The following is a 26,980-nucleotide window of genomic DNA, read 5'->3' as shown; positions in this document are numbered from 1 at the left end:
ATTTTATCCCTTCCATATTGATTAGGAAGAAATTTGGTTGATGAAAGTTTATAAATGCTTTTACTCTAAAACTGCTGAAATACTAAATACTTGATTACCACTAATATGAATTGACAGCCATTACATACTAAACACCGTTTCTTTTGTTTTATGCTTTAACTTGGTAAGTTACATGTCATTTTAATTAATTTCTTTTTCACTCCCTATTGACAATGAATTAATCTTTACTACTGCTGCATATCATTTCAAGGGGGATATACTTGGGGTAACCAATATTTTTCTTTTTATTATATATTTTTATTATTTAAAACAATTTTTAAATTTAAATATACTGGGGCTGGGGATTTAGCTCAGTGGTAGAGCACTTGCCTAGCAAGCACAAGGCCCTGGGTTCGGTCCCCAGCTCCGGAAAAAAAAAATTTAAATATACTTTGATCATACTCTTTCCTTACTCCAAGTTCTTCCAGATCCCCTCCTCATTCTTACCTACCCAACTTAAGTTCTTTCTTAAAAACAAAACAAGACAAACAGAAACCCAATAAAACAATACCCCAAACAAGAAAACAAAATAGAACATCCAAATGGAAAAAAAATGTAAAACACCAACTGTAACTAAATAAAAGCACACAAAAAACAGTGGTGCCCATTATGTCAGACCAGCTACAGCCTGTCCTGGAGTGGTTGCTATACCCATTCGCACTCCATGAGAGAAAATGGATTTTTTCCCCTCTCCTAGAAGGTATAAGTGACAGTTTAGTTGTTAACCTTTATCCTAGTGACTAGTCTTTCTTTCTTTTCTTTTCTTTCCTTTCTCCCTTCCTTTCTTTCTTTCATTCATTCAAAATATAACAAAATAAAATAAAAAGTATCATATCAATTTTAGACAAAACAAACCAACAGAAGGGAAAGAATCCAGGAGAAAGCACAAGAATCAGAGACCCACTTGTTCAAACACTCAGGGATTCCATAAAAAACACTAAACTAGAAGGCACAATATATACGCTGAAGGACCTGGTGCGTGCTGTTTCAGGGTCTATGAGATCATATGGGCTTTGGCTCATGTTGATTTAGAGAGCCATTTCTTGGTATCATTTTATCATTGCATTTCCCCCCTGCTGTTAGATCAGTATTATTAAGCTTTACCCTAGGTCCCTAGGTTATCCAGTCTCTGCTTCTTGGTCACCTAGGCAGTGTTGGGTATAGGTTCCCTCTCATGGAGTGTTCCTTAGGTGAAATCAGATATTGGTTGGTCACTCCCACAAGCTTTGCACCTCTGTTGACCTAGCACTACAGATCAAAGGGCTTGTAGCTAGATTGGTGTTTATATTTTTCTTTTAGTAGCTTACAGAGTATATTCCTACACCAAAAACACTAAAAGATAGAGGTGGAGACTATATATAGGCATCAGCTTGACATCTCCATGTTCAAAAGATTGTGTGGGTGTTGGGATAACTGACTCTTTTTTTAGTGTAGTGAAATAAAGGACAATAAAACTCTGGGATTTGATGAAAAAAATCTCAGCAAATAAATAACTCTCTATAAACACCACACACACACACACACACACACACACACACACACCCACACACACACCCACACACACTGTGCCCAGAAGCTTGGCCATGTAAGGGACAATATGACATGGTTTCCTGCCTCTGGAACAGAGCCATCAGGGAGTGAGTCTCCACGGTGTTGATGACTTCTGTGGCATAAGGCTTGTTTGTATAAAAGTGTATATATTTTCATATTTCTCCTTTAAGGAATGTCCTCTCTGTCAAGGTTAAATGACTCCATGATAATCAGAGACAGCACCTGGGAATTCAGGATGTCTCAGCAAAATGGTAAAACACTGTGACCTTCAAGACAGCCCTAAAGGCTGTGGGAAATAACTCTGAAAACATGAGTTCAAAAACATATAATTTCTCAACTATGCAAAATATAAAGATGCAATATGAATTGTATAAGGAACTTCACAGATCTAAAAGAACAGAGGCAGCTGCACTGTAGCCAGCATGGTAGAATGATACAAAAACAGGGAGATACAAAGGTATGCAGATTCCCGAGTTCAAGGTCAGCCTGGTGCAGAGGGAGTTTAGGTCCAGGTGAAGGCATGGTAGGAATGGTAATTTCAGAGTGGGGTCCCACCCAGCTATTTTATTGACTATGTTTGTTGTCTTTTGCTAAGAATCTAGGGGCTAGGGTCAGGGGATGCTGATTCATGGGATAGTCAAGAGGAAACCTGGGGTAAAGACTGAATCATTATGTAAATAAAAGACTGGGCTTTTGATCTGCAAGAGATGATCTGTACAGAGAGTTTTTAGAATTAAGAAAAAAAAAAAAAGGCTGTCTGGAGATTTCCAGAGAAAGGAGAACATAGAGAGAGCAATCTGGAGAGCTGTCTTGAGCAGAACATGAGTCATCAGCTTGAAACCCACAGTTTGACTTCCAGTCATTTGATTCACTGTTTCCAGAATACCCCTTGTATCAGGAACGCCTCTCCAAGCTGAGGCTGGTCCTTGGCACATACACATACACACATACAAACACATACACACATGACACCACACATACAAACACACACTTTAAAAAAAAAAGATGAGTACATTTTAGCTGTGGCATAAGGCTTGTTTGTATAAAAGTGTATATATTTTCATATTTCTCCTTTAAGAAATGTCCTCTCTGTCAAGACATACTAGAATAGGGCATCAGATCTCATCACAGATGGTTGTGAGCCACCATGTGGTTGCTGGGAGTTGAACTCAGGACCTCTGGAAGAACAGTCAGTGATCTTAACCACTGAGCCATCTCTCCAGCCCCATACACATACTTTTAAATCAAGATAACTTCTTCCTTTCTATAGGAAGTGCTATCTAGTTTATTTTCCCTTGTTTGTTTCTTTCCTGCTTTTTCTCTCTCACTTCATGTCATATCTCTGAAGACAGTGCTTGTATATTAATTTTTTAAGCTTAAATTAATGAATGGTGTCAAGCATATTCAGACCCAACATTTGCATATCTTTTTTTTTGGTTCTTTTTTTTTTCGGAGCTGGGGACATTTGCATATCTTTAACAACACATTTTTGCCTTATAAATGCTTTCCTGCTAAGAGGATGCATTCTTGTCTCTGTTCTGTTCTTCTGTACTATAAACAGGAGAGCCTCAAACATTGTAAATGGATATCAACTTGCTAAATCAGTCCATGTACAAGAGAAAACTCAACATTTTACTGTGCAATATACAGGCAGCTTCTGTAAAGTTAGCGAAATGTATTGAGAAGGTTTAATGTGCATACTGGTCATTTTGTTTTGGTTTTTATTTTTTGTATGTGGTATTTTGCCTGCGTGTATGTGTGTGTATCATATGCATGCCTGGTGCCTGAGGAGATCAGAAGAGGTCACTGGATCCCCCTGGAACTGGTATTACAGATGGTTGTAAGCTGCCACATGGGTGTTTGGAATTGAACCTGTGTCTTCTGTAAGGGCAACAAATGCTCTTCACTGCTAAGGCATCTATCCCACCCTCATCACCACTCAAATAATAATTCCTAGTCTACTCTTTCCATATTCTGTACCCTAAAGCCTTAATATAGGCTTTTGATCTCCCCCTATCTGGATCAACCCATCTAGATGGGCGTCTGCCAACCCATCCACTGCCTACCTTGTCTACTGACTGTGATCTTTCCCCAGTTGCTTGCCAGGATTGTCTACATTTCTCTGTCACTGGCAACGCTGTGACCCTTCTAATTCTTCAAAGATAAAATAGAAATTTTCTGTGGGTGCGGAAGGCATCAGGTCACAGGATGCTTCCCCCTTCTGTCTCTGTTTCTTATGCTATGGTGTGCTCTGCTCTCCTTGGTACCCCTGGCCTACCCTCGTGCCATTTTCCCATCTGTAATATCTTCTCTTTCTCCTGTATTTCCTCAGACATTCCTCACCAAAGCATTTCCCCTGAAACCAAATGGTAGTGGATTTTATCATGTTTAACTGTAGTAAGCACAGAAGTCACTCCTTAAATATTTCATGGTCTTTCCCCCTTATTGTGACACCAGATTTACTGTGCCGGAGATCCTGATTTCTATACAAATTAGACCACTGGCCTTGTCTTAGATGAAGATGTATTATTAAATGTCTGCTGTGCATCAAGTAAGGCACTGCAACACAATAATGATTAAGACAATTTCCCCCTGCAAAACACAGAATTGTATTTTGGTGCAGTTGCCATGATAAATATCAGGAAATAAACAAACATGGAAGGGGGCTGCAGCAAGGTTGGAGGTGGCAGGCCTTGCCCGACTAGTAGCCTCTCTCCCCTCGATGACGTTTGAACCGAGAACTGAGCTAAGTGAAGGAACTGTGCTGGTATGAGGGGCTTGGGGGGAGTCCCAGAAGCCAGTGCAAAGGCCTCAAGGTAGGTCTGCTAATGGAAAACCAAGAGTTCAGAGAAGGAAGCCAGTGCCGCTCCTCAATGTTACCTTCCCCGATAGAAGACCATTTCAGTTGTATGAGAGAGCCTTGACCCACTCTGAGGTCCCCCTGGCTAAAGACGAATCATTTTGTAAACTCCCCTTTCCGTCTTTCCCTTTCAGAGCTAACCCGTTTCTGTCCCTTCTGTTTACACGCATCTGCGTCTTACCTGGATCCAAGTGCTCATTCTCCGTGCGAGCAGGCTGTCTGCTTAGCAGGGCTTGGGTCTACCGTACCAGTTCCTTTGGGAGCTGAGGCCTGTCTTCTAGGAGTGGCTGGCCTGGCTTTCACGGCTAGACCCCGCCAGCCCCTGGAACAGCCCCGCACGTGAGACTGGAAGGTTAGTGCTGAGAGCTGAGAACAGCAGGAGCAGGGAGAAGCTTCCATCCCTGTAGCGTGGAAACTTCCAGATTGGCTCAGAATATTAATGTCCTTTAGAAAATAAAACAACCACTGACATGAAGCAAAATTTTAGGACTAGTTTATTAGATATGAATCGAAGTCTAGACAATTTAAAACCTTTCAAATTTGAGAGCCCAGGTATCATCAGATGCCTAGGAATAAATGGGTTCTAGATGTCTGTTTTCTGATGCCTTTGGATACCCTTGCCTCATATAAACCACAGTTACCCTCATCAGCTTCGGGCTGAGCAGGAAGACTGTTTTGGTTGTGTGTTCGTGCTTGCCCCACTGAGGAGCGTTCTGTTCCCTTGTCAGGCTGCTGTCTGCCATGGAGAGCACAGCTTCCTTAGAGAACATGCCTGCCGCGTTCTCGCTTTTCGAACATTACGATGACAGCTCCGCGCGAGGTGACCAGATGTTGAAACAAGTGGCTGGTGAGCATTTTAATATGTCATTTACCTCGACGAAACTTGGCAGCTCCGGCTTGCCTGCTTTGTTACGGTTTTTGTAACTGGGTGTGGGCCGTAAAGGTTTAAAGCTAGACTCTGAAGTAAGGCAGGAGATGGAGCCCCCACTCTGTGGTGCGGTGCGTCCCAGCTCTGTGCCTCTGCTGGGGCCGGAACAGGAGAGATGGAATCACTGGAGGTCCCCTCTTCTTCTAGTCTATCTTTTTAAAACTGGAATCTCTTTCCCTCTGTGTAAGAGAATTACTTACTTCACAACAGCAGCCTGGTTATACAGGTTAAAAAAAGGAATAAAATACTTTCTTTCATATGCGGCGAACAAATTTTACCTTATAAGTAGTTTTTTTCCCCCTCTCCAATTCAGTTCCTTCTTCCTCTTCTTCATTTACCCTCCCCCCACCCCCAAACCAAACAGATTAGCCGAGAGCAAGCGCTCAGAGCTCAGCAACATGGCCTGTAGCCAGAAACCTCCCACTCAGCTGTCAGAGCATCCTGCCAGCTTCTCAAATTATTTTTTAATGTTCTATTTTAGCAAACAAGGCAATGCAACATTTAAATGCTCAAAGCTGTCATCTTCATGATCCCCGAGTTCTGCTTACTGTACAGGGTGCTCAAACGCCCTTATCTAGAGGTACCCTTGTCGACCAGGTTTACCTCACAGTCGGCAGGGGTATTTAAAACCCTCATTCCTGTAGCTGAGGTTCCAGCTTAGCAACCGGTCAGAAGCTACTGCGTCTTCAGAAAGACAGCTCACCCCCCCCCCCAAAAAAAAACACCCCCTGAGAACACTCATACCCAACAACCTTAATAAAGCAGACAATTCAGTCAGTTACCCCAATGAATGCTTTTGAGAACTGCCCTGCACTGAAGGTTGTTTTCTTATGTCTTTCGGAGGCATTAAACTGTACACCAACCGCAAACTAAGATTTTGATGAACGGAGTAGCTGTCTGTTTTCAAGGCTTCTTTATACACAGCTACCCGTTTACAAGAATGGACTTCTGAGCACCCTATGCCCATCAGGAGGGCTGTTCATATATGTTAGAGGCCATGGAATTACAGTCACAGACTGTTCGCCATCGCCCTGGGAAGTGTATGTGGTTTTAGAGGTGGTGAAGCACTTCCGGGTAGAGAGTCCTAAGAATGGACGCCTCTGACTGCGTCTGCTCTGCTGAACTTGCAGCCCAGGGCCTGTATATTTTGTTCTGCGACCAATGAAACTGCACAAGAGAGAAGGCCCTCGCGGATCTGGTTCCTGATGACGAACACAGAGGAGAGAACACAAGCTTCCCCACGAGAGGCGGCAGTGTTCGCCTCGTATTCTGTTCCCACGGAGGTCCCGTGTTCGCCTCTTATTCAGTTCCCTGGTGAAACGCAGGCCTCTTCGACTCTGGATCTTAGATTTGTTTAATGTGGAGAGGCACATACATAATTTACCATATATTAGGGGCTGGAGAGATGGCTCAGCAGTTAAGAGTGTGTACTGCTCTTGCAGAGGACCTGAGTTCAGTTCTCAGCACCTACAGTAGGTAGCCTATGTGATGCCCTCTTCTGGATTCCCCACGGAATTTGTATATACACACTAGCATTTGTATATACACAAGTCTACGTAGAAACACATGTGTACCCAATTACTCAATTTTATACAAAAAAAAAGCACTCATCTTTATTTTACTTTATTTCATTTTACTGAGTTATCTATTTTGAGACAGGGTCTCACTATAAAGTCCTGGCTGGCCTGGCACTCAACCAAAGAGATCTTCCTGCCTCTACCTACCGCTAGGATTAAAGGTGTGTGCCACAACACCAGGCATATTACTCGCCTTTAACTGTATACATCTGTAGCATGAAGTATGTTCATAGTCTTGACAACTATTACTACCATACATCCCCAGAATTTCATCTTGCAACACTGAATCTCTCTGTCCATTAAAACACCAACTCCCTCTTCCTCTAGACTCCAGCAATTGCCCCTCCCTCCCTTTTTTTCTGAGTTTGATGCTCTGAAGAAGTGAAGTCAGATAATATCTTTCTGTAACTGTTTTATTCCGCTTAGCATGTTTTCCTCCCAAGTTCACTCATGTCTAACACATGTCACAAATTTGGTGTTAAAGACTTACTATGGGCTGGAGAGATGGCTCAGCGGTTAAGAGCACTGACTGCTCTTCCAGAGGTCCTGAGTTCAAATCCCAGCAACCACATGGTGGCTCACAACCATCTGTAATGGAATCTGATGCCCTCTTCTGGTGTGTCTGAAGGCAGCTACAGTGTACTCATCTATAATAAATAAATAAATCTTAAAAAAAAAGACTTACTATAAGCCTACATTATGGGCTTTATCTGTCCATCCCATCCATCCGTTCATCTGTCCATCCATCCATCACTCCATTCATACATTTGTCCACCCATCTGTTCATCTGTCCATTTGTCCATCTGTCCATTTGTCCATCTGTCCATCCATCCATTGCTCTATCCATCTATTGATCCATCTATCCATCCATCTATCCATCCATCTATCCATCCATCGCTCCATCCATCACTCCATTTGTCTGTCCATCTGTCCATCTGTCCTTCCATCCATTGATCTATCCATCCATCGCTCCATCCATCCATCCATCCATCCATCCATCCATCCATCCACCCATCCATCCACCCATCCATCCATCCATCCATCCATTGCTCCATCCATCTATCCATCCATCCATCCATCCACCCATCTATCTGCCCATCTATCATCCATGGATGGAACTTGAATTGTTTCCACCTCTTGACTATTGTGACTGATGCTGCTTTCCTTGTGCCTTGTGTTTGTTTTTGGAGAAAGCATTTCACTTTATAACCCAAGTTGGTGTCAGACACATGGTCCTTTTGCTTCAGCTTCCTGGATGCTGGAATTGTGGATGCATGCATCTATGATTGTAAGTTTTGTGGAGTTTTTGAAAGCCAGGTTGAATGGAATCTATATTTGGCCCCAAGTAATAGAATCTAAGATGATTAATGTTTAGCTCCCTGAGTGTGAAAATGTTCTATGGGCACATCCTGCCAGTCAGAGGAGCTCTACAAGATGCTTCCTCTCTCTACACCTGAGCTCCTGGCAAGGGAGCCCCAAGATTCCATTTGTATTTTTTGATATCACACTTACTTAAGTTTACCCCTGTAAAAGTTTAGGCAGAGTTACTAACATGTAAAGTCTAGGTTCCAGCATTCTGTCAAATATGAATTATAAACCATGATTATTAGATTATGTCTAAGGGATATTCTCATTCCCCTTTGGAGCATTTTAAAGAGTATGCATATCTCCTGTTTGAAGAAAAGGACATTTTAACTTTAACTCTTTGGGTGGAAGGAGCCTAAGAGGAAACAAAATTACTTCTAGCCTACATGTTTTTCTTAATTCCCCTTAGTGGCTCTACCTGAATGGTGGGGGATTGGCAATCAGTTTTTAGGTTTGTGAAGTGCTAGAGAGAAAGGATAGAGAAAGACGTTGCCATTTTTTTTCAAGGTTAGCTCCGGCTCCATGGTTAATTAGTGGGAAGATTATTCATACTGTTCATGCTCCAAGGCGCTCCCATGCTGCTTCAAAGACTAATAATGGTTGAAGTGCTTTGTTTGGCTCTTCTGTAGACCTGGGTAACAGGATTACCTCTCTCTGGACAAATAACTTCAGAGCAGTAGTTCTCAACCTGTGGGTTGTGACCCCTGTGGGGGCTGCATATCATATATTTACATTCCAATTCATAACAGCAAAATTACCGTTATGAAGTGGAAACAGAATAATTTTATGGTTGGACATAACCAAAACATGAGGAATTATATTAAAGGGTTGCAGCTTTAGGAAGGTTGAGAACCACTTTTTGATTCTCTGTTGCAAAATACAACTGTCAGTCTTTGTGGGGAGAGAGGGAGGGAGGCAGAGGCAGGCAGGTGTCTGTCTTCTTGTGCAGTCTGCTCAGTGTGTCTGTCCTGTCTCTGTGGCTTCTATGACCTACCTACCAGGTATTGGGATTCCAGTTCAGTCTTTGCCATTAGGAGTTCTTTGCTCTCTTCTCCACTGTTGTGTTCCTCCTGCCAAGGCTGTGGTGCCACCCCAGAGACTGCTTCTAGCAGACACATTTTAAACACTTGATATACATTATCTTGCTTCATTTAACAACCCTAGGATATAACCCTGAGGCTAATATGACACCGAGAGTGGGGGAGGGGTGCCTTATGTTTAGAAGCCAGCTTCTGTTGGCCTGTGAACTATTCTCCTAGTCTGCTCCTCATTCTCTTTATAACTGCATTATTTCCCTACTTCTTTATCTTTATTGAATCATTTCAACTTGTCTTTTTATTTCATTCTTCAAATCCATTTACTTTGTTTCTCATTTTGACCTTATTGCTGAACTAACCTTTGTTTGCTCTCCCCTGAGTGTTATCTTATAAATTCAGCCTACGTTATTCCTATACGCTTATCTCTCATGAACTTGTCTGAGGAACACACACACACATACACACACACACACACACACACACACACACACACTTTAAAAGTATGACGTCTTTTCAACTATGAGAACAATCATTTCCTCTGATGTATAAAATATGTGCAATGATCTTGTTTAATAATTTCAGGAAGATAATTGCATTTTGTGCAGCATTAGTGTTCAATACACATGATTAGACATTTCAAAAATGTCTAGTACTTCTTTAGAATTCAGAAGCACTGATTATATCAGATATCTACAATTTACACGTCAATCAAGAGGTTACTTCTAACCCTGTTAATTTTTACATTTAATTAAAAAAATGTGTAGGACTATTATGTTAAAAAAAAGAAGATGGATTGCAGCTTTAAAAATTCTAATCTAATATTTACTATGTTTCCTTCACCTTCAAGATCCTATAACAATGTCTGAAAAAGATCCACTGCTTTTTATTGCCCTAAACTATATCAATATAGAACAGCATAGCATTTCTTATCTAAAAACATAATTATCCAAAACCAAATTATCAGATAGTCAGTGTAAGTTTATTTCTCTGAGTATAGGACTGCAGAATAGTGTTAGGCAGTGACCCCAGCTGGGGCGCACTTTCGTTCACGTCTCTGTGTGTTGCTTATGTTCTTACAGAGATGCCTGGCAAGCACTCTGGAGGGACGCACGCTCCACTCTGACAGTGGCTGTATCTAAGGAGTAGAGTTGGGCTGTGTGTTGCAATGGGGGAACCTTTCTACTTTTATCCTATAGATTTCTATATTGTTGGTATTTCAACAACACATTAAACATGTTCTAAGCAAAACAGTCAAGTAAGTAAAGTAGCACTAGTCATAGTGAACTGTGCTTCCCTTCCAGTCCCACAGCCTCCCAGACTAGAACCCCAGGAACCAAATTCTGCTACCAGCACAACAATTGCAGTGTACTGGAGCGTGAACAAGGAGGACGTCGTGGACTCATTCCAAGTGTACTGTGTAGAGGAGCCTCAAGATGATCAAGAAATAAATGGTAAGACTTCTGTACAGCTACAGATGCTGGCAGATATTTCTGCATCTTAATGTAAAGTACCTATAATATATATATATATATGTATATATACACACACACACATATATAGTACATACATATATGTATATATGACATATATACATTTATATATATTATGTATCATACATATACACACACACATATATATATAGTACATACATATATGTATATATGACATATATACATTTATATATATTATGTATCATACATACACACACACACATATATATATAGTACATACATATATGTATATATGACATATATACATTTATATATATTATGTATCATACATATATACACACACATATATATATAGTACATACATATATGTATATATGACATGTATACATTTATATATATTATGTATCATATATATACACACACATATATATAGTACATACATATATGTATATATGACATATATACATTTACATATATTATGTATCATACATATATACACACATACATGTTAAAATATCTATACTTCCACAATGCATTTAGCCACTTACAGGAATAATGACAAAAATCCCTCAACAAACACATACTACATGCAATATTAGAGGAAAGGAACAGTTTGGAAGTTGGTACCAGGGAAAGCATATGCATATCACAGTGGTCAACATGAGTTTTAATGTCGAGTTTCAGATTAGACTTTGAGGGCTCAAAATGACGGGAACAAAGGAGTGATGCTCATCTCCATGAAGGAAGTGTCATTGGAAAGTGTCAGGGAGATGGAGGTTTAACCAGTGCTGAAGTCTGAGAGGCAGCGTGGCCTGCTGTGCAGAGGGGAGATGAGTGGTACATAGGCCAGCGTCCTCCCCGGTAAGTTTCATGCACACACAACACCGGGAATCAGGTTTGTAGATTCAAGAGCTCATAATCCTCAAGGTGTGGGTGTAGGTATGGTACCCACCGAATCATGGGAGATAGAAGCGAAATTGCTCAGCGTGGAGAGCAGATGGCAGACATTGCAAGCTAAGCTTTTGTGAGGATCTCTCTGCTCGGAACTTCTGATAAGGCCTAAGAGCGAGGCAGCTTGAGGTTGTACTTCCTGATGAATCAGTGCAGGGAGTGCTGGCATTCTGTGTTGCTTGTTGAAGACAGACCCACATGCTCGAGAAATTAGATGAGCATGTGGCAGTATCAACAACCACAGTTGAGTTACAAAACTCAGGAGCTCAGTTATAATGAGGGAAAAAAACGGTAGGATATCTCACTGTTGCTAAGACTTAAAAATTACTTCATAAAGTTAACTATTTTTTCCTTAAAGACAAGGTCTCACAAATCCAAGACTGTCCTGGAATTCACTTTGTAGTTAAGGATGACCTTGAGTCTGTGATTTTTTTTCCTAGTCCTACTGGTTAAGTCCTAGGATTTGAGGTGTCACTACACACCTGGTTAACATGGTGATGGGAACCAAACCCATAGTTCATCCATGTTAGGCAAGCATTTTACCAACTGAACCACAAGACCTAAATCTCTTGAAATATAAAGTGATAGTCAATTTAGAAAAAAGCTTCTGTGAAGGTAACTGTGGGCACAGTATAAAGTTGTTGAGTCTACAATCAACTCAACAGGGTTAGAGTGGCCTTTCCGGATGGCTCATTTGGTCTGAACCTCTTCCTGACAGTTTAGTTGGTCTCTTCTGTCCAGGTGTCTGGAGTTTTGTCAGAGTCACCTACGCAGTCTGTCTTTTCTGAGAGAGACTCTGAGCAGTCTTTAATGTTTTTTCTCAGGTAAAGGGGGAAGGGCCTAATGAATCTGGTCAGTTTCAGGGACTTCCTGACACTATTTGAACTGTTTACTTTTTATTGTAAGGAGCTTCCCTACGGGATGGAGTGCTTTAATTGTGGAGGAAACAGCTACACGATACATGTCAAAGTGTTACAGCTCATTTACAAATGGAAAAACTGATATAGTGTTAAATAATTCTCCCACTGTCACATTAACTTATTCATGACTGGGTCAGGAGTCAAACAGATCTTTTATTGATAAACAAACCCACTTATATTTGTCTCTTTGTTTTGTTATACACATGAAAGTCCATGTGTGGCCAAGACCCTTCTTAAGTTATAGTTATCACTAGGAGTGCCTTTCAAATATACTCATTCCAGTCTATTTCTAGCCAGAAGACTTCCTGTAGTGTGTCCTATAGTGTCTCATTGTTCCAAGGCCTTGAAATGTACTGGTGCAGCTTGCTATACGAGGATACCCTGTAGCACCATGGTGTGTAAGTTTCTTTTGGGAAACAATCTGGGTTCTTAAATAGGGGTATTTTGAGATGGTAACATTCAGGAGCAATTCAGAAGGATAGCTAAAATCATCATATGCTAATTCCAGGTAGAAAGTTATTCAGAAGAGAACATTTCAGTAAAAACGATCAGATTGGCCTAACATGTAAGGCACCACTGGATGTGGTAGGTAGTCTGACCATATAACCCCAGTACTCTAGATAGAGAGGCAGAAGAATGGTACATCCCATTCCAGTCTGCTCCAAGTGAGACCATGGATCAAAACTCCCCAAACCCCAAACGAATAAAAACCCAAAGGGGCAGGCATTCATAATAGCATTTAGCTATATTTACCATAAGAATATTTAAAGTAAAACCACTTAAGAAAATTTAAAAGGAAAAGAATATCTTGATTGAACCAATATCAACTTCTTATAGTAGCTTATTGTCCTATCAGATTTAAATATTTCACTATATAAGTAGAAATACATAGTTAAAAGGATTCTGAAATACGGAGTGTGGAGGAAGCCCTGAGAAAATGTATGTTGTTGACATAACTATAGTCATATCGAGGACCTCAAAGACTCAGACCCATGGGAGTGGCAAAGCCTTCCTCTGGTCCAAGTATGAGTGTTTAGGAATTATCTATCAATCCACGGACATATAAACTATCAACCTCAGCCTTCTCCTCCCTGAGGCTTACAGCCGCTCCCCTACCAAGATTAGCTGAACTGGCTCCTTGTTCAGTTGTATTTTTATAAGCCCACCTCCTTGACTGAGACGGATAAATGCGGCCATATTTCTGACCTTTCTCCATCCTATTACCCTAGCTAGATCAAGCCCTAAAGCTGTTCTAGGTGTGGCACTAACTTTTCCAAGAAACTGCCAGGATCTGAGACCTGCACACTCATAGCAAGTGGCAGACTCATTTACTAGTCTGCAAAGATGTTCCACAGAGTCTTAAATATAAGCACATAGCTGTCCCTTCCGGTGATAGAGTCCTGCGGAATGTTGGCACCGGTTCTTAAGGCTCTTCTTAGAACTTTATTACTGAACTTTAAGGTGATGTACACTCGGGGTTGGGGATTTAGCTCAGTGGTAGAGCGCTTGCCTAGCAAGCGCAAGGCCCTGGGTTCGGCCCCCAGCTCCGAAAAAAAGGAAAAAAAAAAAGAAAAAAAGAAAAAAAAGAAGGTGATGTACATTCTACACAAGTTTGAATTTTGCTCTCAAAATCAATTACTTTAACTGTGGATCATGAATCTCAGAAATGTACTAACGTGCTATTAATTGTGATAAGTGTTCACTGGCAACGCTACATATGCCATTCTAAGTATCAGCTTTTAGAGAGTTAGTGAGTACTTACATATCCCACAGAGAACATTATCACACAGTAATATTTGTAATCAGTCCTCTGTAAAAATCATAGACTGTGTTTTTAACAATTAATTTTTAGTTTACTCTGTAAGACATCGTTGAACACATCGTAATTATGTCTTGTGCTAGAACTGGTAGAAGAATATAGATTAACGGTGAAGGAAAGTTGCTGCATTTTCGAAGACTTAGAACCCGATCGATGCTATCAAGTGTGGGTGATGGCTGTCAACTTCACCGGATGCAGCCTGCCCAGTGAAAGGGCAATTTTTAGAACAGGTAAGCAGATGTGCTAAGACACTATTATGAGTTAAGACTGAATTCTCCACAGACTCTTGACATTTAGGAAGCACTAACTATGTACTGGGTGTTCGGCAAAATGCTGGGTAGAGAATAAGTCTGAGGTGGGGTTTAGGAAGGAGCTCAATGGTAGAGCATCAGTCTAGCTGCATGAAGCCTGGGATCATCCCTCAGACACAATAGCAATAGCAACAGATGGAGGTCTTATTTGCGAGGAGATCGGAGTTGGGCTGAGGACTTAAAAAGCCAGATGACCACTGGGAATGGTTGTTGAGGGTCCAGATACCTACAGGCTTTAATTACAATAGCGCTCAAGAGAGGACCAATACAGACAGGGGAAGGGCAGGCAGACCCAGGAATGGCTTCCTAGAGCTAAAAACTGCACAGAATGCTTTAAATCAGCAGTTCTTAACATTATGATTCATAACAGTAGCAAAATTGCAGTTATGAAGTAGCGGCGAAAACAAGTTTATGGTTGAGGGGGTCACCACAAAACTGAATTAAAGGGCCATAGCATCAGGAAGGTTGAAAACCACTGGTTTAAGTGATAAGTTGGACTAGAGCAGATTCCTCTTAAAGGAAACTTGAGTAGACATGAAGTATATATTGGGGTATGAGGGACCTTCATTCTCCCCTAAGCCTGAAAATAAGGAAAAAGATCATCCTTAAAAAGCTTAGCATGTAAAGTGTAATTGTGAGCTAAGACTGGACTTCCTTACATCGATGTGAGAAAACCCCGGAATGGCTTAAGCCATGGTGTTCGACTGGGAGTATACTCACGGTGAAATCTTCACAGAGGGCCATAGCAGGAGACAAACTGCAAAGGCTGTCTTGTCTTTAGGATCACCACCGCCTCAGGCAGGGAGTAGCTTATTCCTGCCCGTTGGTCCTTTATCTTTCTTCCTACTTTTAAAAGCAAACTTTTGGCTGTGCTTGGTGGCTCACACATATACTCCCAGCATTTGGGAGGTGGAGGCAGGAATTCAAGATTCATAGCAAGTTCCAAGCCAGCCTGGGCTTCGTGAGACCGGCCCAGTAACTTACCACACAGTAACAGATCGCTCTTTCACCCAAACCTTTACTGACCGCATCCTGGGGACAAGAGCAGGTCTACCTTTTGGGTAAAAGGAGAACAGAAAGAATATTTGCATTTATTTATATAGTAGTTATATAACGAAAACAGGCTGGGTCTTCTAGAAAGCAACTTTGGGGGACTCCTCTGGGATGGGAGAGAACCTGACAGTTTGTAACGCAGAAGAAGGAGAGGCGCCTTCAGCTTTATATGTGGGGGGAGGAGGTAGTTGTTTGTTTAGTTTGTTTTTTAAGATCTCCTTTGAGTTTTTTTTGCTCAAATTTTTGATACGAAAATTAAAAATAAGACCATACTTAAGTAATCTTTTCCGGGAGTCGTCCCTGGTCTGTGACTTACTTGTCTCTATCTGTCAGCACCTTTCACGCCTGTGATCCACGTAGAAGACTGTACGGTGTGCTGGAACACTGCCACTGTCAGATGGCGGCCCGCTAACCCGGAGGCCACAGAGACCTACACTCTGGAGTACTGCAGACAACACTCTCCTGAGGGTGAGGGCCTGAGGTAAGGCCTCCATAGTGAGACTGCCTGGAGCCTGGGAGCCCTGCTCCAGGCCCCAGGCTATCCATCTGAGCTTATGCTAACCCAGCACGAAAACATCCTTGAATCCTGCTAAGCTAATTAAGCTGTTGACTTGATTTGCAAGGACATCACTATTCATCAATGAACTCTGCGTTTATAATGGAATGCATGCTACAATGCAGAATAAGAACTCCCTTGTAAGAGAAATGTATGCAAATTTTAATAAGATAGAACATTCTTTGAGGTATATTTAACTTGAGTCATTAGTCAGGATTTATGCACATTTTGTGCCATTTTTACTAGCTCTGTCAGAATAGGTACCACCCAACTCAGGAAACTAATAGTGAGCGTCTGTATAATTAATGTAAATCAGAATGTCTCCACCATATATTAGCAACATAAGGGAGCAAATTACACATATATTATCATAGAGACAGACCTGCTTCTCCAAGAACATGGAATACAGAGATTCTTCTAGTGTAAAGGAAATTCGAGGCTCCCTCACCAAAATGACAAAGCTAAAATTTATCAAGGAAGGACCACCTATCCTCTAGGCAGTTAGTAAATATTAATTAGCTCACCTCGAGGCGGTATTTCCTTAACTTGTGATGTCATCGCTCTAGATAACACCTTCAGAGACCACGATGAATAGTTAGATTACTCAGTACTAGTTACTAACTGATACTTGCATTTTGATAGGAGACATTTTTGGGGTTTGCTTCTTGGTTTTTGTTTTTTTTTTTCTTTAGCCACATTTACCGAGATAAACTATTTTGTCAGGAAGTTAGGAGCAGTGGTATGAAATTAAACCACCGTTTTTTGTTTTTTGTTTTTTGTTTTTTTTCTTTTTTCTTTTTTTCGGAGCTGGGGACTGAACCCAGGGCCTTGCGCTTGCTAGGCAAGCGCTCTACCACTGAGCTAAATTCCCAACCCCTAAACCACCTTTTAATAAAGTGTACTTAAGCTCTTGATTAACACCATGACTGAGCAGCTATTCATTTAGTTATGATATAAGGTTTCATATGACTGAACAATAATTATAGTTTCTTTCAGGTTGAAGACAGGTGTTGCTAAATAATGATCAGGCAGTATATTGGGGTTGGGTACATGAGGAGGGGTGGGGGATGCAGTCCCTTCTGCAGAACCGAGAATACAGCAAGCACACAAACTGCAGCCTGTCTGCATACGTTCTGACTTCCGGAAAGCGAGCTTCAGGAATCATGGGATTAGTATTATGCATTACGTGGTTCGTGTTGTTTGGTTGGTTGCTATGTAAAGCCACTAATGAGTGTCAGTCTGAGAGCTCAGAAAGGCAATGTTGTGATCTCAGTGTGCTTACGGGATAGTCTGACAGGGCACTGTACCGACAGCCAGAGCCTGATGCTGGGCCTGGTTTTACCCCTGGTTCTGTTTCCGGAGGGCTCCTCACTCTGAGCTGGTTAGACCTGGTTGCCGTCCTTCATCGATCTCAACAGGCTTTAGTCTGTCATCCCTGATACAGACCAACGACAGGGACGGGAGATGTCTAACCTGCTACCTTTGGGCTTGTGAGGATCACGTGAAATCAGGGACAGGAGAGGGGTTTGGTGTTGTGATATGCCGCCCAAATGCAAGGCTTTAAGAAGGAAGCTTTCTTTTGGCAATTATGCCAGCAAATTCCCAGAAAAGGTCCCCAGGAGTCAGCCAACATTTGAGAGGTGAGCTCTGGTCAGCACAGAAATAAGGGACTCTGGGATTGTGATGGCGCTGCCCCAGGTGCTTCAGATGGCCTCACAAGGACTCTGACATGTTCCTCAGCTAGCAAGTGGCGAGGAGAATTCAACCACAGATTTGTCATATCTAAAGGCCCAAAACTTTAACCCCTGGGTTAGATTATTTAGGGACTCTTTGACTCTCCCTGCAAAGTCCTCGATGCTATGAGAATACTGTTTCAGGAACCCCGGAGTCCTAGGGTGGTCAGTCCCATCATCGGTGAGGAAAGCCAGTTCCCAGGAAAGATCAGCCTGTTCACAGGGCTCTGATGTGACTCATCCACTGTGGGGTGCACCCCCAGCTGGCATTTACATAAATCATTTTAGCACAGTAGGAAACTTCAATCAGCAAAAATCTGAAAACCTTGAGACCCAATAGGCATCTCATATAGGGAATTGCACTGTCATCTCATAAGTGTAGTTATAGACAGAAGGGGGAGGGAAGAACGGAATGGTGTCCACAGAGGGGCCATTATGGAAGCTGTGTTTGTTCCTGTTGAACTCTCAGTGATCCTGTGAGGTAGATAATGCTTTCCATCAAGTCAGAACCACCAAGTTTACATGAGTTGGCGCTCTAGTAAGTTATGCACTGCGAGTTTTGGGTTAGAACTCAAACCGAGGTCTGTTCTATTCATTCCATTGGTTTTCAAACTCTCGTCTTTACAGACACTGTGCTACCAAAGCCATCAGCCTGGCAGCCGGGAGTTACTGTGTATTTCTAGTTTCCTTTGTCCCATGGGAAACGGATATGAAAAGATAATATAGCGGCATTCACATCTCCTTTACTTGATCTTTTTCTTTTGCTTGATCATCACGGGACCCTCAAAACTATAAAAAGAGGGACCTTCTTTCTGTCTTTAATGATCCCAAACAAATCCTCCCATCAGAGCAAAGAGACCACTCACTGGCAGTTCCATTTTTAGAGAAGACAATGGTCGTCCGCCATTTTGCCAAAGCCAAAGTAGAATTTATTGAGGCATAAAAATATGCTAGTCATGGCTTTGTTCAATCTGAGGCTTTGTCCCTGTGTTTTTATTCTGTTGCAAGTAAATACAGGCGGGTCTAGATATGCAGAAGTTTGCAGTAGTGTTAGAACTGTATGGACATCCTCGGTCTCAGGGTGGATCTAGTCAGCAAGTTGAAAACTAAGGAGAGCTCCACAAGCACCGTGTAGAGTCTGGAGCTGTGTTGGAGATGAAGCTGATTTCCCGGTGCTTAACGGCCTTGGGTGGCAGGAAGCGCAATGTCCAACTGACAGCTCAGACCTGACTTTCCAAGTCTGGACTCCTGCTGCGTTTGACAATAGATAATCTTCGGAAGCAAGCAGAATTTTCCTGGCTGTAGATTCCTACCATGCCCTCTGCCAAGTCCATTGCTGGGCTCCCATATCAGAGCCATCTCTTTCCCATAGAAGCCTCAGTGTTTCATACCTCAGTTTGGCCTCACTAGATTCTGAAATAACTCATCTTTAATCTCAGAGACGCAGGGTAGCAAGGGAAATTCTGCTCTTTGGAAGTGTCCGAGTGTCTCAGATCTCCTGACGAAATGCCACTTCAGAGTCTGGTGGTTTGAAACTCTCTAAAATACTATTTATTATCCATATTATAAAGAGCTTAAACTTACTGATGCCAGCTATGGAGAACTAGTCATCTGGTACAATCAATAAATTAAGAACCAGAGGGTTTTTTTTTTAAATCACCTCTACTTAATAATCCCTATTTCTTCCCCATTGCATTAGAGCCTCATTTGACATCACACAAATGGTTAAAATGGTGTCATCCCTTGGAGAGACCTATGCTCATTGTTGTCTGATCTCCTCCATTTTTGACCCCCTTAAAGGGATTAGTAGATGCAATTCTAGCCCCAGTGTCTGAGGCAGTCTCTGGCACTGCTGTTAGGTCAGCTTTCAGGATAATCTCAAAGTAATAAACTGTTGATAAAGTAGAGATGAACAGCGAATGAGTTCGCTTTAGTGTTTGGATACGTGACAGGAGGCATGATGAGTGTAGTTTGTTAGTAGAGAACTTTCCTGTGGATCACTAATACAGAAAGCATGTAGACTCATCTACCCATTGGTTACATAACCTCTGCATATGTTGCAACTCTGTAGAAAATTAGTTAAGAGAATAAAGTAGACAAAAGGTCTCCCATGTGGCAGTGTTCACCAGAGCCTGGATCATAAAGTGGGTAAGGATCGAGAACTCATCTGTAGACAGTCAAAGGTCTGTCAATGAGCAAGAATGAATGGGATGAGTCAGTCTCCTTTGGTCTTTTCCCACTTCAAGTCCTATATAACCAGTGGAAGTCTCCAGCAAAAGAGAAGGAACAAAAACTATATACATTTCCATTTTTTCTCACCCTATGTACTTGTTGTGGGGGAGCCTTAAAAACTCTGGAGTGCTTTAGGAAAAAGAGTTGCAATGAAGAAAGGAAAGGAGAGAGAAGAATGAGTGCTATCAAATCAGGACCACGCCCACGCCCCACCCATACCCACACATGCATACACATAGACCCACACCCTCACCCACACCTAAGGCCACGCATGTGCACACACACTTTCAGTCATGGAGGGAGGGCACTCATTCATTCATTCACTTGGGCTGGCCACCCTCATTTCAGTAGCCAGAGGACCCACATTCCTTCTCTCAGTGAGATGACTTCTGAACCATCCTACTTTAAGATCAAAGGTGCTGGTGCTGGTGCTGGTGCTGGCTGAATGCTCTAGGGTTGGGGTTGAATGGAATGAGTGAGCCTACTGCACCCCTACATGTGTCTGAAATAGTTGCCCAAAGGAGCTTTCCCACAGTTCTCCTAAAATTTCCTTTTTTTTTTTTTTTTTTAAAGTGTGGGCACCAAAGCCTGGTCCCAGCTAGTCAGCCCCTGTTGGGACTGGAGGTGGGTGGGAGTGACGATCCCTGGCTTGTATGCAAGATGGAGGGTCTCCTAGTCAGCCTCTTCCTGTTTTTCTTTGAGTGCTCTCCCAGGTCTGGTGGGCTCAAAACACTTTCACATTTTTTTTTCACCACTCTGCTGTTTCCTCAGCTGCTCCGTCTCTCCTCTGCAGAGAGAAGTCAGCAGAAGTGTGGGTGGAGGAGGAAAGCTGAGAGAAATATAGTGTGGGGATTAGCTGTGTGGGCCGTGCAGAGAAGTTGTGCATTGAATGACAAATCTGAGAGACGCAATACTCCACAAATTAGTTGGGAGTGAGCTTCCTGTCCCTGCCTCTGCCTCAAGCTGTCCGGAGATCCTCTCTGGGTCATACCTTTGAGGGTGAGCATCCTTAGGAAGGTCTGCCTGGGTACCGGGCCTGTGAATTCACTGTGCAGCCTCCAGCTGGAGGGCTAGCAATAGAGCAGGAACCACTCAGTCAGGTGCTCCAGCCGGGATTCCTGCTGCTCTGTCCTTAAGGGCAACCAGGAGGAATCTCAGCGCCTGTCTCTTTGAAAACCTTCTTACTAAGCTCGCACGAAGATAGATGGTGACTGACCATCAGTCAACAGCAAGTACTCCTGACCTTCTCCGTAGCCCATAGCTAAAAGAGACAAGTACTCCTGCCGCAGACTTGCTTTACAGGGCCTTGGGAGGGTCACTAAGCGGCTGAGCCCGCATTCACTGAGTGATTAAGATGCAATGGTTATGCTTCTGTCGAATTGTTTTTCTGATCCCTTCACAGAAGCCTTTGGGAGAGAGGTACTGCAATGATTTCCCCCAGTGTTCTTGGCACTTAGCGTTTTCTTATATGTTTGGTGATGAGCCTAGCCTTTATTGGCCAAGCCAGTTCTTCAGCCCAGGCAGTCATCGTTTTCTAAGCAAAGCCTTTCTATTTGAAAGACTCCAACTTGATTGACCATTTGATACCTGAGTCCTCCTGGTTGGACACAGAGTCTCAGACAATGGAATTGCAACCTGTTCTCCACTCTGGTTATGCTATGTCAGTTTCCCGAAGAGCATTCCCAGCACAAGGACCCTGATACGACAGAGCCCCTAAGACAGCTCTGTGGGGACAAGAGCCAAGTAACGCAAGGGAGACGACTGTCAGAAAGAACAGAACCTCCGTGGAAGATAAACTCCAAATCTGAACTTGCTGGCAGCTTAAATGAAAACTGAGGAGAGGGGGAGAGATTGAGAGAGAGGAGGAAAGAGGTTATATAATGCATTCCTCTTTTAAAAGGAAGTGCAACATTTCACTGAGAGACAATTATGCTCCATGACATTCAGCTGTGGGATGAATTTTTCATGGAGATTTTTATGTAAGGGCTCTTAAGATAACAGTGGTCGTCTCTAAGAGCAGTTTTACGAAAGATGCATAAACAGACCTACTAATCGTTTTCAAACAGTGTCTGAGTGCAGACGTGTTTAATCGCCGTTCTCAGCAGCCTGGCCTGGGGGACCTCAAGTAACTGTCCACACAGATGACCAGGGGTCAGTAAAGGGGGGACTCTGAGGATCCAGAGACATGAATATTACCAGAGTCCTGGGAGCCTCTGTCTGAAATGTAGACAGTATCTATCCTTCAGGCTTTGGAAAGTAATGATGGAGAAAACACGAATCCAGGACCTTTTTCCAGGACTTTTCAGCCCACACTGAGTTTCTGAGGATTTGAGTCACGGGAAAGCCCTGTGGTTGTCAGCGTGGAGCACCTGCGTTGTTTTTTGTTATGAAAGAATGGCGATATTTAGTAACACAGAGTCTCATAATACCCTTATTTATCAAAAGAAAAATGGCTCTGTTAAAATTTTATTTACCAAGTCTTTTTAACCACGGAAAATTAGGATATAAAGAATTTTCTTCTTAATCCTGACCTAACTGAGTTTTTCCCATCTCATAAATTTTCTATATTTATGGCTAGTTCAGGATTCTATAAGCAGCTTCAAATGCATGCCTGCTAGTTCGTCTTTTGTGTTTTGGTCTTGTTGTTGTTGTTGTTTTGAGAGAGGATCTCTTGTTGTAGCCAAGGCTGGTTGGAATTTTCAGCAATCCTACTACTGCCTCAGCCTTCTGGGTGCTGAGATTACAGTCGTGAACCGTCCTTCTGGCTTGATTTTATATTTAATTTGCTTATGTTATGTAATTTTATATTTAATTTGTTTAGTTTCCCTTTTCCTTCATTTCCCCATCCCATACTGTAAGGCTGTCCTTCCCAAAGCTCACCAGTCATAGAAGTCTGCTGGGATACTTACAAAATTCAGGTGCCTGGCCTCTCCTCGGGAACCCAGTCCAGAGGCTGAGTGTAGTTGGCCCATGCTTAGAATCCCAGCATCCTGGAGGCTGAGTCCAGAAGACAGGAGATGAAGGCCAACATAGCTTACATAATGAATTCAAGACCAGCTTGGACTGCAGAGTGAGACCCTATCCAACAAAATAACTCATTAGAAAATGAAGTTTCAAGACATAGCAGTCTAGATGCCCAGGCAGGGTGGGAAACGCTGCCTTCCTCACTCCTCCTACAGACCCAGCATGCACTCTGTTCACAGTTCAGAGAGTGGCATTGCCTGGCTGACTGGATGTCAGTGCTGCCAACACGAATGGCAGTGAGAACCAACTGTGTTTTTAAACAACGGTCCGTACTTAGCCATCTGCTGTGCGCTGTGGTGATGCTTCTAGGAGTGGTGGTACTGGTTTCCTCCACAGTTTATAACCAGGCCACCCCCTCCCCAGGGCACAGCAGTTCAGGGAACAGCTATTTCTCACAGTTGCCAGCCTCCGAAGTCATCTTCGGCATGTGCACCTTCCCTCATGGTCAACTCACTGGATTATCAAAGGACTAGAGAAACGACTTCGAGGCACTGAGATTCTGGAAACACATCCAACCTAGCCTTTGCAATCTAGTACTATTGCTTTTAAAAGTTGATTCTTTAATTTTGGGTCCATTATATGTGCTTATGGTACAAATTCAAAGGACATAAAAGGGAGGTAGAGAACCTTTTTATTATTATTATTATTATTATTATTATTATTATTATTATTATTATTATTATTATATGTTTTCCTCTTCCACTTCCCACCCCCAAAGGTAATGTCATCTTTAACCTTTCACATTAAAGCATCTATAATTTCCCAACAAATGTCAGCAATCCTACATGTACGTATTCCTACCAATTTGCCTTTTCTGCTCAAACATATACCTTCGTGGGCGTTCATATCTACGCCGTGGGACTGCCTCAGTCTTTAAAATCAATTCCTCTGTGTTCTGTCTTCAGGGTGTCGCTGAACCTACTTGACCAGTTGAGAGACAGCCTTCTGTTCTCTTCTGTCCCCAGCCATGCTGTAGGAAGCAAACCCCATGCACACACGAGTTCATGCGTCCGCAGTGTGTTTGTAGAATGAATTTCTCAAAATAGGAAGACTGGTTAAAAGGTGTGTGTCTTTTGAGTTCTGATAGATATGACCAACTTCTTAGGGATCATTGGGCTTATTCTCTGGCCAGCAGTGTGTAGGATAATCGTTTCTTCACAACCCTGCCAGTTAGATAGCTGCAAAACGCAACTATAGTTTAAGCCCTAGTTTCTGTCCTTGGGTTGATGCCTTTTCAAATGGCTTGAGTCACACACTTCCTTTTCGACGGCTGCTCACTTTTCTTACTATCCCCTGTCCCAACAGATTGTGACTTATTTTCCTTCCTTCCCTTCCTTCCTTCCTTTTTTTGGTTTATGTATATGAATAATTTGCCTACACATATGCCCGTGTATCACCTTCATGTGTAGAGCCCGAGAAGGACAGAAGAGGGGAAAAGGGTACCAGATCTCCTGGAGCCAGTACAGTAGTGAGTCACCATGGAAATACTGGGAATTGAACTCAGGTCCTCTGGAAGAGCAAGCAGACAGTGCTCTTAACCACTGAGCCATCTCTTCAGTCGATGTTTTCTTTCTTATTCATCGCGCGTGTGTGTGTGTGTGTGTGTGTGTGTGTGTGTGTGTGTGTTAAAGGAAGTTAGCTTCCATGTGTGAGTTTGGAGTCTTTTGAAACATATTTTGTCATGAATATTTTAAAATGTTAATTTAGTTGAAATTTCCAATTTTTTGGAAAAAAAAAACACTTCCAGAGTTTTTTTGTAATATTTTAAAATGTCTTCTTTCTGAATATATGCATGTATATCTTATATATATATCCTCCCATTTTCTTAATTTTGTTTTAAAAATCTGTTTTGTCATTTGGAATCTACTTTGGTAGGAGATAGGAAGAAGAGATTCCAACTTTTCCTTTGGTTGGTTGATTTTGAAACAAGATCTCACTACAGCGTAGCTCCTTCAGGCCTAGAACTTGCGATATAGACCAGGCTGTCCTTGAATTTACTTGAGTCCCCCCGTTTCTGCTTCTCAAGTGCTGGGATTACAGACTACAGGTGTGTGTGTGTCACCACACTCAGTTCTCTCCCATATGGTAACATGCTTGTCTCAAAAAGCAGCTCTTATTTCTTCTTGTGATTTGGGACGCTTACCTGAGCGTCTATGCACCTGATCCACTCCTCACCATTCCTGCCCCTCAGCTGTTCCACTGCCCACAATGTGCTTATGTTTAAGAACCACACTGGTTTTAGGAGTAGAGCTTTCTTAGAGAGGACCCTTGGGGATTGGGTGGCCCACTCGATACATTGTTTCTTCTTTTTCACAGAAGCTTGTGTAGCTTCCTCTAGCAACCGACTCTAGACAGTTGGTTACCTTTGGAGAGTGTGTTGAGTTGATTGCCTTCGGGAGAATTGAGGGTGCCGTGACGCCCCATTTTCCTGCAGAAGAATTGGTGTGTCTCTCAGTAGCCTCTGTAGATGTACCTACTATGGATCTCATATATTTTTCTCTACACTTTCCTACTTGCCCCTGTTCTCTGATCTTCGGTTCCACCTTCTGTCTGGCTGTAATTTTTTTATGAGGTTTTCTAACTTTGGTTTTGGTGATGCCGGTATTGGTGCCTGGGGCTTCAGCAATCCAGGCAAGTGGTGTAGCACAGAACTTCGTCCTCAGACCCTGGTTTCTCTCATTAGTAGCCGTCCTACTGACTTCTCTTGTGGAAGAGTTGTAAGCTGATTTCTAGATAAATAGCCGTATGTATTTAAATAGCTTTTTTAGTCTCCCTCTCCCTCTCCCCTCTCCCCTCTTCTTCCCTCTCCCTCTCCCCCTACTCCTCCCCTTCCCTCTCCCTCTCCCTCCCCCTCCCTGCTCCCCACTCTGAGTTAGTGGGAATGCCTTTAGTAATTTTCTTCATAAACACAATGTCCCTAAAGATTTCTTTCTAAAAATTCGTTTTCAAGTCCTACCTATAATAATCTTTGCTCCATTATGAGTCATGGGTAATTGTGTCAGTCGAGAATTACAGGGTTCAAGTTAGACAGGTTTTCCTTACTTAATGGCTTCCACTTGGTTGTTCTTTAACACAACAGAGAAGATAGTTCCATCACTCAGAAAATAGCCCTAGTGGCCTGCTTGCGCAGACCCTTTCCTACTGCCACTGTTCCTCAATGTCTCTACTTTATGCTGAGGAGACAGCAGATATCCTCAATATCTCTACTTTATGGCTCAGGAACCTAATAAATAATTGTCCTGCTGCTGGAGAGATGAGCCATGAGACCATGGAGCATGTGCTGGGTGCAGCAGCCTAAGTGACAGCTTCAGATTATTCAGTGGTCAACTCACTGCCATGTCAGGAGCTCGCCTTGCTGCATCCTGTGCCCACGAAGCCATCTCTTGCCACAGCTCTATGGCTCTTAGAGGAGAAACCCCACACTCACGGACCCGGAGTGACATCGTTCGAGCCATTTCGTATTGTCCTTTGAATCGTGTTACTGGTTTTAGACTTTTACTCCTAACCCCTTTTCTTACAGGTATAACCCCACCAATACTCTCTCTGAGACAATGTCTAACTGTGTAGCACACG

General features: G+C 42.5%; 1 protein-coding gene across 1 annotated transcript in view; it reads left to right on the top strand.

Moving 5' to 3' along the window:
* The window catches only part of Cmya5 (cardiomyopathy associated 5), a 98,729-nt gene that overhangs the window by 56,576 nt on the left and 15,173 nt on the right, over positions 1 to 26,980 (top strand). The window contains exons 6-9 of the mRNA XM_006231789.5: positions 5,179 to 5,297; positions 10,659 to 10,808; positions 14,582 to 14,728; positions 16,196 to 16,343. Of these exons, the coding sequence (XP_006231851.1) occupies positions 5,179 to 5,297; positions 10,659 to 10,808; positions 14,582 to 14,728; positions 16,196 to 16,343 (564 nt within the window). The remainder of the gene's footprint in view (positions 1 to 5,178; positions 5,298 to 10,658; positions 10,809 to 14,581; positions 14,729 to 16,195; positions 16,344 to 26,980) is intronic.

This window comes from Rattus norvegicus, chromosome 2 (genome assembly GCF_036323735.1).
Source record: "Rattus norvegicus strain BN/NHsdMcwi chromosome 2, GRCr8, whole genome shotgun sequence".
Classification (NCBI taxonomy): domain Eukaryota; kingdom Metazoa; phylum Chordata; class Mammalia; order Rodentia; family Muridae; genus Rattus; species Rattus norvegicus.
The sequence above is the reverse complement of the archived record's forward strand: the minus strand, read 5'-3'. Positions and strand labels throughout refer to the sequence as shown.